The 15,045-nt window shown below is 46.1% G+C and overlaps 1 protein-coding gene across 3 annotated transcripts in view; it reads left to right on the forward strand.

Moving 5' to 3' along the window:
• Positions 1-28: 28 nt before the first annotated feature.
• The window catches only part of CTPS1 (CTP synthase 1), a 31,088-nt gene continuing 16,071 nt past the window's right edge, over positions 29-15,045 (forward strand). For 2 of the 3 annotated variants that reach the window (XM_060089615.1, XM_060089618.1), the window contains exons 1-7: positions 29-271; positions 3,607-3,785; positions 6,057-6,227; positions 8,819-8,919; positions 9,735-9,851; positions 12,799-12,882; positions 13,353-13,433. In XM_060089615.1, the coding sequence (XP_059945598.1) occupies positions 3,620-3,785; positions 6,057-6,227; positions 8,819-8,919; positions 9,735-9,851; positions 12,799-12,882; positions 13,353-13,433 (720 nt within the window). In that variant the 5' untranslated portion in view covers positions 29-271; positions 3,607-3,619. The remainder of the gene's footprint in view (positions 272-3,606; positions 3,786-6,056; positions 6,228-8,818; positions 8,920-9,734; positions 9,852-12,798; positions 12,883-13,352; positions 13,434-15,045) is intronic. The other variant, XM_060089617.1, reaches the window with a different exon arrangement.

Below are 15,045 nucleotides of genomic sequence, written 5' to 3' on the forward strand. Positions count from 1 at the left end.
CCGCCTCTGCGTGCGCACCGCCTAGAGCCCGCCTCCGTGAAAGACTCCCCGGCGCATGCGGTCGGGCTGGTGCACTGGCTGCCGGGGGCTGAGCGTGAGCGTCGCCCTCTTAGCTCTTTAGCCGACGGCAGGATTTAAAGCCGGCCTCAGGTAGGCTGACTCCAGGAATCCCGCGGGAGCTGTTCTCCCGTGCAGGAGTCGGAGGCAGGAGCAGAGCCCGGCGCGGGACAGCCCCACCGCCGGTGACAGACACAGCTCCCACCAATCAGGGGTGAGGTGCCCGCCGGCCTGCCCAATGGGCTGCGTGCCTAAAGGGAGTGGGGCGGGCGGCCAGGCCGGCGAGGAGCCGGCTCCCGCGCACGGGGCCGCGTGGCTGGGCGCCTCCGGGGAGACCGGCCGCGGGGGGCGTGGGGCGGCGGGTAAGGCCGCGGGGCACGGGCTGCGGGGCCCGGCAGCGCCCATATCAGCGCGGCCTGGCTCGCCTGACCAGGCTGCCAGGGTGGCTCGTGGGACGGAGAGGGCCGTAGAGGCTCGGGAGCCCCCTCTGCCCAGCCCGCCCCGAGCAGCCCGGCCGTTGCCGCTCCATTAGGACTGCCGCGGCCCTCGCCCCTCCGGCCTCAAGGCACGGCCTTAGCTTCGCTGGAGGGGGATCAAGGTCCGAGCCAGGCCCGCCGCGGTGGGGGATGGGCTCGGCGGCCTGGCTGCGGCCCCCTCCGGCGCGCCGGGACTTCTGCGGGCGGAGGGGGCCAGGTAGCTCGCGGAGCCGCACGGCCTCCAGGTGCTGGGGAAAGGTCGGCTTCGGCCCCACAGCTGGCCTCCTTACTTCCCGGCCGCCCGGAACGAAGATGCTGCATTTTAAAGAAGTTCACTACGTGTGCGTGGCGCACTTAACGTCCACAATCATTATAATTTTGAATCCTCAGCAGTCCTGTGACACAGGCGATGCGGAGATTCTCACCCCCGTTTAACAGATGTAGGGGCTTGGGCTTCAGGCGGCTTCTGTGACTTGACAGGTCCCAGTACACAAGTGGTGGAGCTGGAACTGGATCTCAGCATTTAACAACATCTTTGTTGTTGTGTCATCTTTGATGAATTCCTTTGATGCGTCTTGATTTCTGTTACTTTTGTGCTTGAAAACCTTCCCATGTCTCTCATCACCTTCAGACTAAAGTTCAGATTGAGCATTCAAGTTGCCCCATGATTTGGCTCCTTGCCTAAATTTCCTATTTATTTCCCACCATCTCCCCCTCACCCCCCCCCCCCCCCCCGTCTCTTTCCTTGGCCCTACCTCTGTGTTCTGTAGATAGCTGTACCTTCCTGTCCACTCTGTTCCCTTTCCCTTCAAGGCCATTGCAAGTCTCAGGTCAACACAGCAGGAGCCATCTGGTTCCTCTCCTCCCTTCACTTGTCTCACCTTTCTCTGATGGGCCATGGTCCTTACCCTGGTCTTGCCACTGAAAGCTTTCTGCTCTCTCTTCTCCATTTACACCTGTCACACATCATCCCTCTGCTTCCTGCCATCACTGGATTACTCATTTATTTGTAAATGTTCTGTCTCTCTAAATGGACTGCAGCTTGAGCTGTGGGCCCAAATCTGAGTAATTTTTGTAGTCCCCGAAGTGTTTAGCACAGTAGTACTTACCTACAGGGTAGTCCATACATGGGGGTGACTGGGTCCCATCAGCCTCTCCTGCCTGGTCTCTTGAGTACATTGGAATATTTATTGCCAGGCACTGTAGGGGACTGCAGGCATCTCCCCTAAAGAGAGCTGTCATCTTCTTAGAGTAAAATTGGGGCCAATCAAATGCAAATGGATGAGATGAGTCTTCTATAGATGTCTCTAAAATGTAGCCAGGTCTGATGTTCACATGTCAATAAGGCACTGTTCAGCTGTGAAGTGACAGAGCAGTGTTTCCCCCAAATATTAGAGACTTGGGGTCAAACAAGTTTAGGGAAACTGCAGACTGTATATCCCTTTTGGGAGATCACAGTGCACATTAGCTTATTAAAGGCTCCCAGAGGTCTTGCATTAAAGAAACCAGTTGACTGTTTAACCAGCATTTCTCTGATTTATCTGTCCATAGAGCCCTCTTTGGGTATCCCATATGCATTTTGACAAAACCAAGGAGCATGCTTTTGGGAGTGCTGCAACAGAGAATAGAAAGAGCAGGACATGGTTGGGTGTTTTCCTTGCTGTCTGAGAGGGGAAGACATTCTGAGCATTCTCATCTCTTTGCCAAGTATGTTTATTCCTGCCTTGGGGAGGAGCGGAGCGGAGCAGGGAGGTGGAATGCTTCAAGCAGAACTCCCCAGTTTCCTTGTTCCCTTCTTAGCTTATTTTTATTATAATTTGGCTTCACAAGAAGTGTTCCCAGAAGAGGAAAATGTCCCAGACCATGCCAAAGCAAGCATTCTCTTCTACTTGTGATTGTGTTTTCTCATTTTGATCACATTCGGGTTTACTGACCAAATGGTATTTCTGAGCCTCCAGAACCGGGGCCAGTGATAAATTCTCCCTGGCGAGCCTGTCGCTGTCTGTCTGCTCACCTCTTGCCCCTGCTGTTCTTGCATCCATCCATCCCTTTTATCTCTCATGAAGTCTGTTTCTTCCATTCCCTACCACAACTGTCCAGCTCTTAGGATTTAATCTAATCTCCCCTCTCTTTGAGTCCTCTGCCCATTATGTGCTTCAGACTGGTTTATTGTCTGATGTCCTTTTCCTCCAATATATATAGTCTCTCTTCATGGCATACCTGGGAGAGATTGCTGGCAAGGAGCAAGTTATTACATTTCAGAAGAGAGATACCTTTAATTAAAAGACCTTTAGGGCCTCCCTGGTGGCGCAAGTGGTTGAGAGTCCGCCTGCCGATGCAGGGGATACGGGTTCGTGCCCCGGTCTGGGAGGATCCCATATGCCGCGGAGCGGCTGGGCCCGTGAGCCATGGCCGCTGAGCCTGCGCGTCCGGAGCCTGTGCTCCGCAACGGGGGAGGCCACAACAGTGAGAGGCCCGCATACCGCATAAAAAAAAAAAAAAAAAAAAAAAAAAAAAGACCTTTAGTTTTAACTGCTACTCCTTTTAAATGTTGAAGTTCTTTTATGCTGTCTTCCATAACCTAGAGGAGCTGTGTTTTCTTGGCGATAAATTTTAGTTTAGCCAAAGACATTATCTCTTTCATGGGGAATTGGAGTGCTCATCCAAGACTGAAATTTTTTTCTCCATGTAGGGAAAATAATGAAGCACCTGCCTGACATCCCAGTGTCTGGTGGCAGTGTCAGCCAGCATTGGGGGCATAATGTTCTATCAACAGAGCTGGCTTTTTTTTTTTTTTTTTTTTTTTAATGTTGGCTCTCAAGGTTGTTAGCTGTCAGAGTTTTAAACAAAAGCTGCATTATTTAATTAGCAGTTGTTTTTCAAGTCATACTTGACTAAAGCCATTTAGTGATCCAAGAAACATTTGTTAGGATCCCATATAACAACCTTCCAAAGTCATGTGACAGATAGGGAAACCGAGGCTCCTAGAGGCTTCATAGATAGTAAGTGGCAGAGTCAGGATTTGAACCCAGATCAGTTTGATTTGTTGAGGTATGTTTTTTCTTTTTCCCAGGTCAACAAGTAAAATGAAGTACATTCTAGTTACTGGTGGTGTCATATCAGGAATTGGAAAAGGAATCATCGCCAGCAGTGTGGGCACAATACTCAAGTCATGTGGTTTACATGTAACCTCCATTAAAATTGACCCGTATATTAACATTGATGCAGGAACATTCTCTCCTTATGAGCATGGTAAGCAAAATGCATTTCTTTTTTCTTATTTAAAAATAATTATGGGGGCTTCCCTGGTGGTGCAGTGGTTGAGAGTCTGCCTGCTAATGCAGGGGACACGGGTTCGAGCCCTGGTCTGGGAGGATCCCACATGCCGCGGAGCAGCTAGGCCCGTGAGCCACAACTACTGAGCCTGCGCGTCTGGAGCCTGTGCTCTGCAACAAGAGAGGCCGCCATAGTGAGAGGCCCGCGCCCCGCGATGAAGAGTGGCCTCCACTTGCCACAATTAGAGAAAGCCCTCGCACAGAAATGAAGACCCAACACAGCAAAAATAATAAATAAATTAATCAAAAACTCACTCAAATAAATAAATAAATAAATAAAAATAAAAATAATTATGTAATGTGTGAGAGAAAATGTCAGCCCCTGGCAATTGTGTATATTTTGCAGTCCATGACCTCCACTTCCTGCCTTCTGAGAAGGGTCCTTAGCATAGCAGAGTGATGCTTTTCTCACTTGGACAGAGAAGAAGCAGAAATCTTAATAGGCAATGGAGTGATTAGAGTTCAGTGGTTTCTGTAATAGGAATGATATTTTAGGTAGCTGGATGAAAGTTTGTCTCTTCTCTTGAAGAAAGATATCTGGTGACACAGTAACTTTCTTCAGATATTTGAGAAGAGGGATTATGTTTATACTTTGTGGCCCCAATCTTTAGGAATAGGATGGGTGGATAGAAGTTGTAAGGCCATGGATTTTGGCCCAATATAAGATCTTTATAATAGTAAGTGCTCTCCAAAAGTGGGGTGAAGATTTTGTGAGTTCCCTTTGGTAGAGGTGTTCAAACAGAGGCCAAAGGACCACTTTGTAGGGATTTAGGCAACGGATAGATGTTGAATTTGGATGATCTGTATGCTTGAGATTCTGTTTTGCTGACAGAGTTTGGATAGTAAAAACAAGCATCCTTCGAAGTGAGTGAAAAGTAGAAACCGTTAAGGTAGGGTAGGAAAGCAGCACTATACTTCTTTGGTTATTGCTGATTACCTACCAACTGTGTGATGTGTAACTGTGTCTGAATTGCCTAAGAGTAATTTCTTAAAATTGGGGGTAGATGTACTATTGAGACATGTTAAAAAATACTTCTCAAGTATTTATTGATTTGTTTGTTTGTTTGTTTATTTTTGGCTGCATGGGGTCCTCGTTGCTGTGCACGGGCTTCCTCTAGTTGCAGTGAGCGGGGGCTACTCTTCGTTGCGGTGCGCGGGCTTCTCGTGGTGGCTTCCCTTGTTGCAGAGCACAGGCTCTTGGTGCGCGGGCTTTAGTAGTTGTGGCACGTGGGCTTAGTAGCTATGGTTCGTGGGCTGTAGAGTGCAGGCTCAGTAGTTGTGGTGCACAGGCTTAGTTGCTCTGCGGCATGTGGGATCTTCCTGGACCAGGGCTCGAACCCGTGTCCCCTGCATTGGCAGGCGGATTCTTAACCACTGCGCCACCAGGGAAGTCCCTCAAGTTTTTAAATTGTTTTCATACTCTTTCTTTCTAATGTGAGGTAAAAATCTATGAGTGTCATCAGAGCAAAAATCTTTATGTAATAAATAGTGTCGGGAAGGATGGAAACAGTTGGAACAATATTTCGGCATTCTTGAGAGCAGAGGATGAGGGAAAAACAAGACCGTTTTTACTTTCCTATTTTTGGGCTTGTCTCCCATTGTGATGGTAGGAAGGCCCCATTTGGGGCAGAATTTCTAGAATGACATTTCAAGGAATGATTGTTAAACAAAGGAATAGGAGGAAACCTGAGCAATTTCACACCTTTGTTTTGGACTAAAGTGTGGCCCAGAAGCCGGTTTTTATCATCAACACGACTGTAACATATATACCTTGTTTTAAGTTTTTGGATCAAATCCTACTTTTATCACATTCAAACCTTTCTCTGCTCAGGTAGGAGACTTGAGACAAAAGTTCTTTTTCTTTAGGTGGCGGATGCCATACCATGTAAAGTTCCCTGTGTCTTGCTTGGCTGTAGTTTCCTTCTGTTCATTCCATGCTGTTTCATGACAGAATCTTCTAATTCAGACTGAGTTTGGCGGTAAACTGGAAGTATGGAGTTAACCTTTTGCAGAATGATTGGTGATTTTTCTTTCTTGTCATATTTACTTTTCTGGAAATAAATTTCCCTGCTTCCTGTCAAGTTAATGCAGACTTTGTTCTTTTCAAGTGTTTATATTTGGGAACTCAAGTTGTGCCATGGTATTTGTATCTTTCACGCACCCTAACCATTTTCACTGTTCACTGCAGGTGAGGTTTTTGTGCTGGATGATGGTGGGGAAGTAGACCTTGACCTGGGTAACTATGAACGTTTCCTTGACATCCGCCTCACCAAGGACAATAATCTGACCACTGGAAAGATCTATCAGTACGTCATTAACAAGGAACGCAAAGGAGATTACTTGGGGAAAACAGTCCAAGGTAATACTGGATTTGCCTTCAAGGTTTAAAAGTCTTAGCCAGTTTAATTTCTTTTGTGTATAAAAATGTGCCTTTTGTGCAATTTCATCTTGAAAGTATCAAGGTATTGTTACTGAACTATATTGTTATTGTTATTGTTATTGTTATATTGTTATTGTTACTGTCTTCAATTGAAAATTCAGAGTTGCATGGCTGTTTACTCAAAAAGTAACTTGAGTAGGCGTCTGCCTTTCTGTGAATGGCATTGAAGCTGACAGTCCAGCTTCATGATTTGAGTTCAGAGAGCTGTTGTTTTTCCACAGTGATGAGTGTGAAGTGATGACGGCAACTAGGTGAGGGCAGTAAGCCAGACAGTGTATGTTGTGCATCTGGGACGTTCTGTGTATAGACAGGGAGAAGGAAAAGGACTCCCATTTTGTCCATTGGTCTTTGGGCTGGTCATGGGTTAGAGGGAGACTGAGAAGCAGGTCTCTGGGTCCTCCTGAGCTTTTACCAGCACAGCGTCTGTCTGCTGGGTGGAGGTTTTGCACAGCAATCATTTGAGGCTAGTGCTGCTTTTTAAAAGTGGGTGTTGGAAGGCCACAGGTCTAGTATGATGGCATAAGTCCAGATTTGGGGGCTTGCTGAAGAGTGGCTCTCATCTGAGTTATGAGAATAAATCTGCTTTTGACTTTGGACTTTGCTGGACTGAAGGCTGAGGGTCACGCTGACAGCTGTCTCTCCCCTGGGGCCACCCTGGCCGGATTCTGGGCTAGGGGGTCATGTGTGGGTCTTAGCTCTGCCACTTAACCAGCTTTGTGAACACGGGCAGATTACTTCCCCTCTTTGAGGTCTAATTTCCTTTTCTGTGAAATGGGGATAATAACAGTACCTACGTATCCGGGTTGCTGGGAGAATTAAAGGAGCTCAGTCAGTGGAGTATTTCTCTTGAGTTCCCAACACACAGAACGGGATCAATTAGGAGTGGCAGTGATGTTGATCATACAGTTTGCTGTTCTAGGCCTCTAGTGTATTAATTCATTTATTCACTCATCAGCGATTTCTTGACTGCTCAGTGTGGTCAGACCCTTGCTGATACTGGGAGTGCATGATGAACAAACCCAGTGAGGCCATTGTCCTCATGGAGGTTACCTTCTGGGAGAGAAAAAACCAAACTGGTGAAGTGAGTTGTCTGATAGGAGCTGAGAAGGAACTAAATAGAGTGAGGAGAGAGAGAGAGAGAGTGGCGCGGAAGGCAAGTGTGGACAGGTGGTCAGGGAAAGCCTCCAAGAGAGGGCGTGTGAGCTGGGAGGCCAGCCCTGGGAAGAGCAGAAGGAGGGGAGCTCGGCGTGGACACAGGACCCCGGCTGCAAGGGGCCTGGTCAGGGACCAGGAGGGAGACTTCCTGCACTGAGACCAAGGGGCAGGTGGGAGAGGTGGGCTGCAGCCAGGTTCCACGGGGCCTCCTGAAGGGCCACGGCATGGAGGTTGCATTTTACTCAGAGCCGTGGGAGGCCATTCGGTAGTTTAAGCCTGGGAGTGGTGAACTCTGAGTTACATTTTAAAAGACCACTTTGGGGGCTTCTCTGTTGGCGCAGTGGTTGAGAGTCTGCCTGCCGATGCAGGGGACACGGGTTCGTGCCCTGGTCTGGGAAGATCCCACATGCCGTGGAGCGGCTGGGCCCGTGAGCCATGGCCGCTGAGCCTGCGCGTCCGGAGCCTGTGCTCTGCAACGGAAGAGGCCACAACAGTGAGAGGCCTGCGTACCACAAAATAAATAAATAAATAAATAAATAAGTAAGTAAAAGACCACTTTGGCTGCTGTGTGTGGAATAGGTAATATCCTGTGCTTGAGGCACTGCCAGTTCTATACATAGCAGGTTAAACAGCAATCTCTGCCTCTTAGGAGCTGGCCTTCTGAGCCCCACGACTATGGTTTAAAAAACGCTGAGCCATGGCTGGGGTTGATGAGCACCGTCACTCAGGGCTATGCTCAGCATCTCACCAGTGCCCTATCGTTACATTTCCATGACTTCAGGAAGTAGAAGCTCTTACCTCCAGTTAACGGATAGGGAGATCGAACTTATGAATAGTTAGGTAATTTGCCCAGAGATCCACACCTAACGAGTGGTGGAACTGAGACTTGAATCCAGGCATTCTGGCCCCAGATGCTGTGCTCCCGACCACCCTGCTGCACTTCCCTGTCTCTGTGGTAGATTATCTACCCTTGGGTAAACTGGAAATGTAATGGAACAGGGTCCTGGTGCTCTCTTGTCCTTGAAAAAGGGTGTGATGTGCTCCCCCCGCCCCCCACCCCTCACCCAGCCATAAGCAGTAGGAGTGGCCAGGGTAGATTCTGCTTTGAGGCCACTACTCTGGGGTGGCTCAGGTTACCCCTCGAGGCCCTACTCTCCTGTAGGGCTTCTAGCCACAACCGGGAAATCTGGAAGGGAGGCTGGGGGTAGAGTGATTTGTTAAGGGCATTTGAGAGGGGTCTCAAAAATATTGTTACGACCCACTGCTGCTCTGCAGTTTGTTGTCACAAAGGGTGTGTCTGCCTCAATCAATTCGGATGGGACGTGTAGGTCACGGATGTCCTTTCTCTTCCTCAGTCGTCCCGCACATCACAGATGCAATCCAGGAGTGGGTAATGAGACAGGCGTTAATACCCGTGGATGAAGATGGCCTGGAGCCTCAAGTGTGTGTTATTGAGGTTTGTTGAGTCTGTTTGGATCTCCGTGGTACCTGCGCATGCAACCAGGTGTACATTTTCTCCTCCTTAGTCACCCACCAGCAACTGATAAGCAAGTTGCCTGTGCAGCCCTTGACCCTCCTAAGGGCAGCATGGCAGCTAAGGGCACAGTCACCGTCCTGTGGAGTGGCTGCACCATCGAAAGCAATACTTCGTTCACGCAGTTCTCCTTTTTCAGCATTTATACATTTGCTTAGTATGAATTGTACCAATAAGAGTGGCATGACGCATTTTCGTCTGTCTCTTGAGAAAGTCAGGTGACCCGACCTTCAGCTTTCCTCTGGCAGGAATGTTCATCATCCCTCTGAATGAGCCTTTTTTGGTTTTAGTTTCTGTACTCCTGCTTTGCTGATCCTAGCTGTTGGATCTCAGTGTTCCTATGAAAACAGGAGACTCAAAAGTTCCAGCAGTTTGTTTATAACTGCTTTTTAATATAGAAGTTATTTATGGCTAAGTAGATAAGATTTTGGTTTCTTTGCTTTGTGACTCTTCATACAAATAAAATTCCTAGTGCATCTTTCACCTGACCGTTTTCTTGAACTGATGTGGAAAGATCCATGATAACCTTGGGGAATGTGAACCTATCATGAAAAGTAATCTTTTAGCACAAAGAAACGTCCAGTGTCAGTATGTTAAATGACATTTTACAGGCCCAGGGAGTCTGCATTACACTGTTACTGATCATTGAATTGAGATGACAGAGTATGGTTGTTAGACACCTGAACCACAAAAGGAAGGTTTAGTGCTTAACCTCTAAATTAACTTTGTTCTTCTAGCTTGGTGGGACAGTAGGAGATATAGAAAGCATGCCCTTTATTGAGGCCTTCCGTCAATTCCAGTTCAAGGTCAAAAGAGAGAACTTCTGTAACATTCATGTCAGTCTAGTTCCTCAGGTAAGGCATTCAGAGCTTTACGTTGGGGGATGGAGAGGAGGGAGGAGAGGATGGTTTTCATTCCTTATCTGTTTCAAATATTTGAGGTGCAGAAAGCAGGGAATAAAACACTTCTTTGTGAATTTTAAATTATTATAATCATACTTTCTGAAAAGATCAAATGGAAAACATTTGGAAAATTAATCAGGGAAATTACAGTTAAAGACAGTGGGTTGCATGTGTCCATTTGTCTTTACTACGTGATGAAACTCCATTACAACTGGAGTAGAGAGAATTTCTTTTTAAGGCAAAAATTCACAAAGATAAATACTCTGAATGGAGTCAGTAGTGACAAAAATTAGGAAGGCAGAAAGCAGATGGCCATGTAGAAATGGACTGAGCAGACCTGGGAGAGCTGGATTCTAAGCCTGCAGTGGAGAAAGCAGGGAAGCAACCCTGCTCGCCCTGCAGAACCCCCAAAGACTCAGGAATGGGCAGCACCGGGCACCTCTGGGCCTGCGGGTGGGGCTCGTTATAACTGCCGTTTCAGAAGCACTTAGACCCTGGCATCCCCTTCCCTGTTATGCACAATTGGGCATCAGTCCCTCTCCCGTCTTGGCAGAGACTGTAGGCTTTTTCTGGATGAGCAGGCACTAGGGACAGTGTAATTTCTGCTACTTGATTTGCAGAATCATCACAGCCAGGCAGGGACCGTCTGCGTAGGAGATTGTAAGATTCTTCCTGGGGTATGCAGCTAACCCAGGAGAAAACACACTGCCCTCAGAGGCTCCTCAGTGAAAACAGACCAGCCAGATTCCCGCAGTGAGGACCCTGGTGGACAAGGTCACCCACTCACAGAACTTTCAGTTAGCTTTTAGAGTGAGCCGGCAGCCGGTGATCACCAGACATTTGGAGAAAGCATTTAGTGTGCAAGAGAGCAGAACAACAGAAAAAACAGAGGAAATTGAGGCTCTGCAGGGAGTAGGAAAAGGAAACCTTAAAAAAAGAAAAGAAAGCAACATATCATTAATATCCTCAGAATTAAGAGGAGATAAACTGCATCTGTTAAACAAGTGCTGAATACCTTAAGAAGAGAACATAGAAAAGAATTCTTGGAAATTAAAAATTGGATAGCAGGGGCTTCCCTGGTGGCGCGGTGGTTGAGAGTCCGCCTGCCGATGCAGGGGACTAGGGTTCGTGCCCCGATCTCGGAGGATCCCACATGCCGCGGAGCGGCTGGGCCCGCGAGCCATGGCCGCGGAGCCTGTGTGTCCGGAGCCTGTGCTCCGCAACGGGAGAGGCCACAGCAGTGAGAGGCCCGCGTACAGCAAAAAAAAAAAAAACAAAACAAAACAAAATTGGATAGCAGGAATGAAAAAGAAGTTTAAGGAGATACCCAGGAAGTAGAGAAGAAAGGTCAAGAGAGAGAAAATAGGAGAGAAAAGGCAAGAGAATTAGAGGCTGATCTAGGAGTTCTGATCCAAATAATGGGATTTTCAAAAAACTAATAGAAATGGAGAGGGAAGTGTGATGTGAACCAGAGGCCAACAGACAGGCCAAATCAACCCACCCTCTGTTTTTGAAAGTAAAACAGATATGCCCATTTGTATTAAAACATTAATAAGAAGCTACTGTATAGCACAGGGAACTCTACTCAGTACTCTATAATGACCTATATGGGAAAAGAATCTAAGAAACAGTGGATGTATGTATATGTATAACTGTTTCACTTTGCTGTACAGCAGAAACTAACAACATTGTAACTCAACTATACTCCAATAAAAATTAATTAAAAAAAATCAGAGTTGGGTAGTTGTGACAGAGACTGTGGCCCACAAAATCTAAAATATTTATTGTCTGGCCCTTTATAGAAAAAGTTTTCTGATTCCTGATCTAAATAATTCAAGGAAATTTCCAGATAGGAATTTCTAGATTGGAAGGGCCCACTGAACGCTCAGCCTATTAAATGAAAAATGACCCCCACCAAGGCACATTGTTGTGAAATTTTGGAATAATGGGGCAGAAATTCTAAAAAAACTCTAAAGAAAAAAAATCAAGAGTCATTATGGCATTAGACTTCAACAGCAATCCTGGAAGCTAAAAGATAGTGAAGCTGTTTCCTTAAAAATTCTTAGGAAAATGACTTCTAACTTAGAATTCTATACCCAACAAATGTATCTTTAAGTGTGAGAGGAGAATAAAGGTAATTTAGTACATAGAAAACTCAGCATATCAACAAAACAAAACCAAAAAACCAACCAAGGAAAACAAATAATTGGACCAGAAAGGAAAAGCTATGGCACGTGGTTTTCATGGTACACAGTATGTAAATACTCAAAAGTATGTAAACACTGAAGAGGGATCATGAAATAGGGGTTGCATACACAGGGCAGGTGCATGTAATGGGGGCAGGGGAATGAAAAGAGTGGATTCTTTACCCAACAGGAAGTCAATAGAAAATGCCTCAAACTAAATGTCAAGAAGTAGCAGTAAAGCATACTAGGAGGATCACTCAAGAGTGGAAAAGTGAAGGACCTACGGTATAGCACAGGGAACTACGTTCAATATCTTGTAATAACCTATAATGGAAAAGAATCTGAAAAAGAATATATATATATATATATATATATATATATATATATAAATCACTTTGCTGTACACCTGAAACTAACATAACATTGTAAATCAACTGTACTTCAAATTAAAAAAAAAGTGAAAGCGTGGCTATCTCTAGGGTTTGGAAAGGGGAAGGGGTAGATAGGGCTGCTACTACTGCTTTTAGGAGAAACCTTACAGAACTACTTGACTCTCAAATATATGCATGTGTAACTCTGACAAAAATAAAAACTAAACTAGGTAAATGGTCAAATGATCTATTTCCCTATTATAAAAAGAGGTTCGGGGAAGAGTGACAGCTGAAAATTCCTTTTCATAGAGAAATTAACTTTTTTTTCCTTCTGTAAAATAGCCAAGTTCAACAGGGGAACAGAAGACTAAACCCACCCAGAACAGTGTTCGGGAACTCAGAGGGCTTGGGCTTTCCCCAGATCTGGTAAGATTTCCTGGTTACCTCGTTTCAAAGTGATCTTATCTGTCTAATTAAGATCTCGCCTCCATGGCAGCCAAAACCTTTCCTTGGCCCCCATTTAGTTAGCCGATGGTGGAGAAGTAGGGTTAGTGCTGAGTGAACTGGGTTGTGGTTTGCAAAGATTTCCTTACCTGGTGTGTGTGAGGTCCTGTCTTCTCCTCCCAGCCAATCATTCATTCTCCTGTCCCTCCTGCCCAAGAACACTGGTTGAGGAAAACCCCAGTTGGCTCATTAATCTGTCTGTCCTGCCACTCTCTCATGTTTCTGTAACTTGGGATTTAGGAATTTCAGCTTTGAAAACAAGTAACATTTTTACAGTTTATGTGCATTGTGCTAGGAGTTAACATTTTCATCCAGCTTGATAACGTGGTGTCTAATTTCAGTCAGGAGAAAAACCCAATTTTGTAACCCCTTGTGTCCATCCAAATGTCTAGGTTGTGTGCAGGTGCTCAAATCCTCTCGACACATCAGTGAAAGAGAAGATATCAATGTTCTGCCATGTTGAACCTGAACAAGTAAGTAGAAATCCCATCTTCACATAAATTATTTTTTGCTGCTGATTATCCTAATGTCTCTTAGCCAGTTTCATGAGCCGTGTTGTTGTTTCATAATTCGAGACAGTAGACTGTTCCGTAGAAGAACTGACGCCCCCCGGCCCTGTGATTCTCCATCACCTTATCTCCTGTGGTTCCCCGAGCATCCTTTACCTCTCCTGTCTGTCTCCGCTCCTTGTACTATTTGCTCCAGCCATGCTGAGTGGGTGTTTCCCTCTCCCTGTAATAGGCCTGGCAATCCCCTATTCATTTGCATCCTTTAGAGCCCAGCTAGGACACAGTATTGTCTGAGTAGCTTTACCTTCCAAACCTCCTCAAACCTCAGGGTTAATCTTCTCTGGGTGACCTGTGTGTCTCACAGGTCCTGGTGGTAAGCCCGTCATACTGCCCCTTAGTGTGTATGTGTTCCTGTGTGTCTGTGTGTTCGTCCGTGTTTGTCTCTCCTCATAGACTGAGCTTCTTGAGGGCAAGGATCACTTTACTCAACTTTATATGCCTGTTGCCTGCTGTCTAAGGTGTTGTAGGCTCTAAATATATAGTCTTTTTTGTTACTTGTGCTAATGGAGGTTACCTATGGTACAGGAAATTCAACATTTTGGAACCTGTGATATTTCTAAGTTGGTGCGTGTAATGGAAATTCCAGTGGTGGTAAGTTGGGGTTGTGGCTTTGGTCAGGTTTGGCTGAAGGAGAGTAGAAGGGAAGTTGAGGTCAAGGAACGTATGATTAGGTTATGGATGGTTTGTTCTCCTGCTAGGTTATTTGAGGATCAGGAGACTAAGCGGGGAGCCCACCTAGCCTAGAGAGGAGTGAATGCGGCAGCAGGGATAAAATAAGCGAAATCCATTCACAAGGCTCTAGGAGTGTGGGAGAGAATATAAAACGATTAAAGTCATTGCCCTGGCATTAAAGTGAACAGAGCAAGAGGAAAGCCTTTGACTATTAGAAGCAGCTCTCCTCTCCATCTCCATGATGGCTCCAGCTTCAGGGTGTGAGGGTAGCCTGACACCTGAGATCAGTGTTCCTGGACACGATGCCTGAGCCAGGAGCCCATCAAAGGGATTCTGCTTCGTACGAAGTACCTGGAGCATCAGAATACTTTCATTGTTATGAACAGCCTTTTTTCATGCACTTCAGTTATTTTAGATATTTCTGTCCCAGCAAGTGAAGGTAATTCAATTCTATAATAGAATAGGTTATCATTAAAATTAGTCACTATTAAAAATTGTGACAAGTGTTTCTATTTTTAAATTAGAACTTCACATCTTTTGCCTATTTTTAATTGGGTTGCTTATCTCACTGAGTGATAGGAGTTCTTTATATATTCTCAGTGCAAGTCTTTTATCAGATACATGATTTGCACATTTTTTTCTCCCAGCTTGTGGTTTGTCTTTTCATTTTCTTTTGTTTTTTTGTCTTTTCTTTTTTTTTTTTTTTTTTTGCGGTACACGGGCCTCACACTGTTGTGGCCTCTCCCGTTGCGGAGCACAGGCTCCGGACGTGCAGGCCCAGTGGCCATGGCTCACGGGCCCAGCCGCTCCGCTGCATGTGGGATCATCCCGGACTGGGGCATGA

Source organism: Mesoplodon densirostris, chromosome 2, assembly GCF_025265405.1.
Source record: "Mesoplodon densirostris isolate mMesDen1 chromosome 2, mMesDen1 primary haplotype, whole genome shotgun sequence".
In the NCBI taxonomy this organism is placed as follows: Eukaryota; Metazoa; Chordata; class Mammalia; order Artiodactyla; family Ziphiidae; genus Mesoplodon; species Mesoplodon densirostris.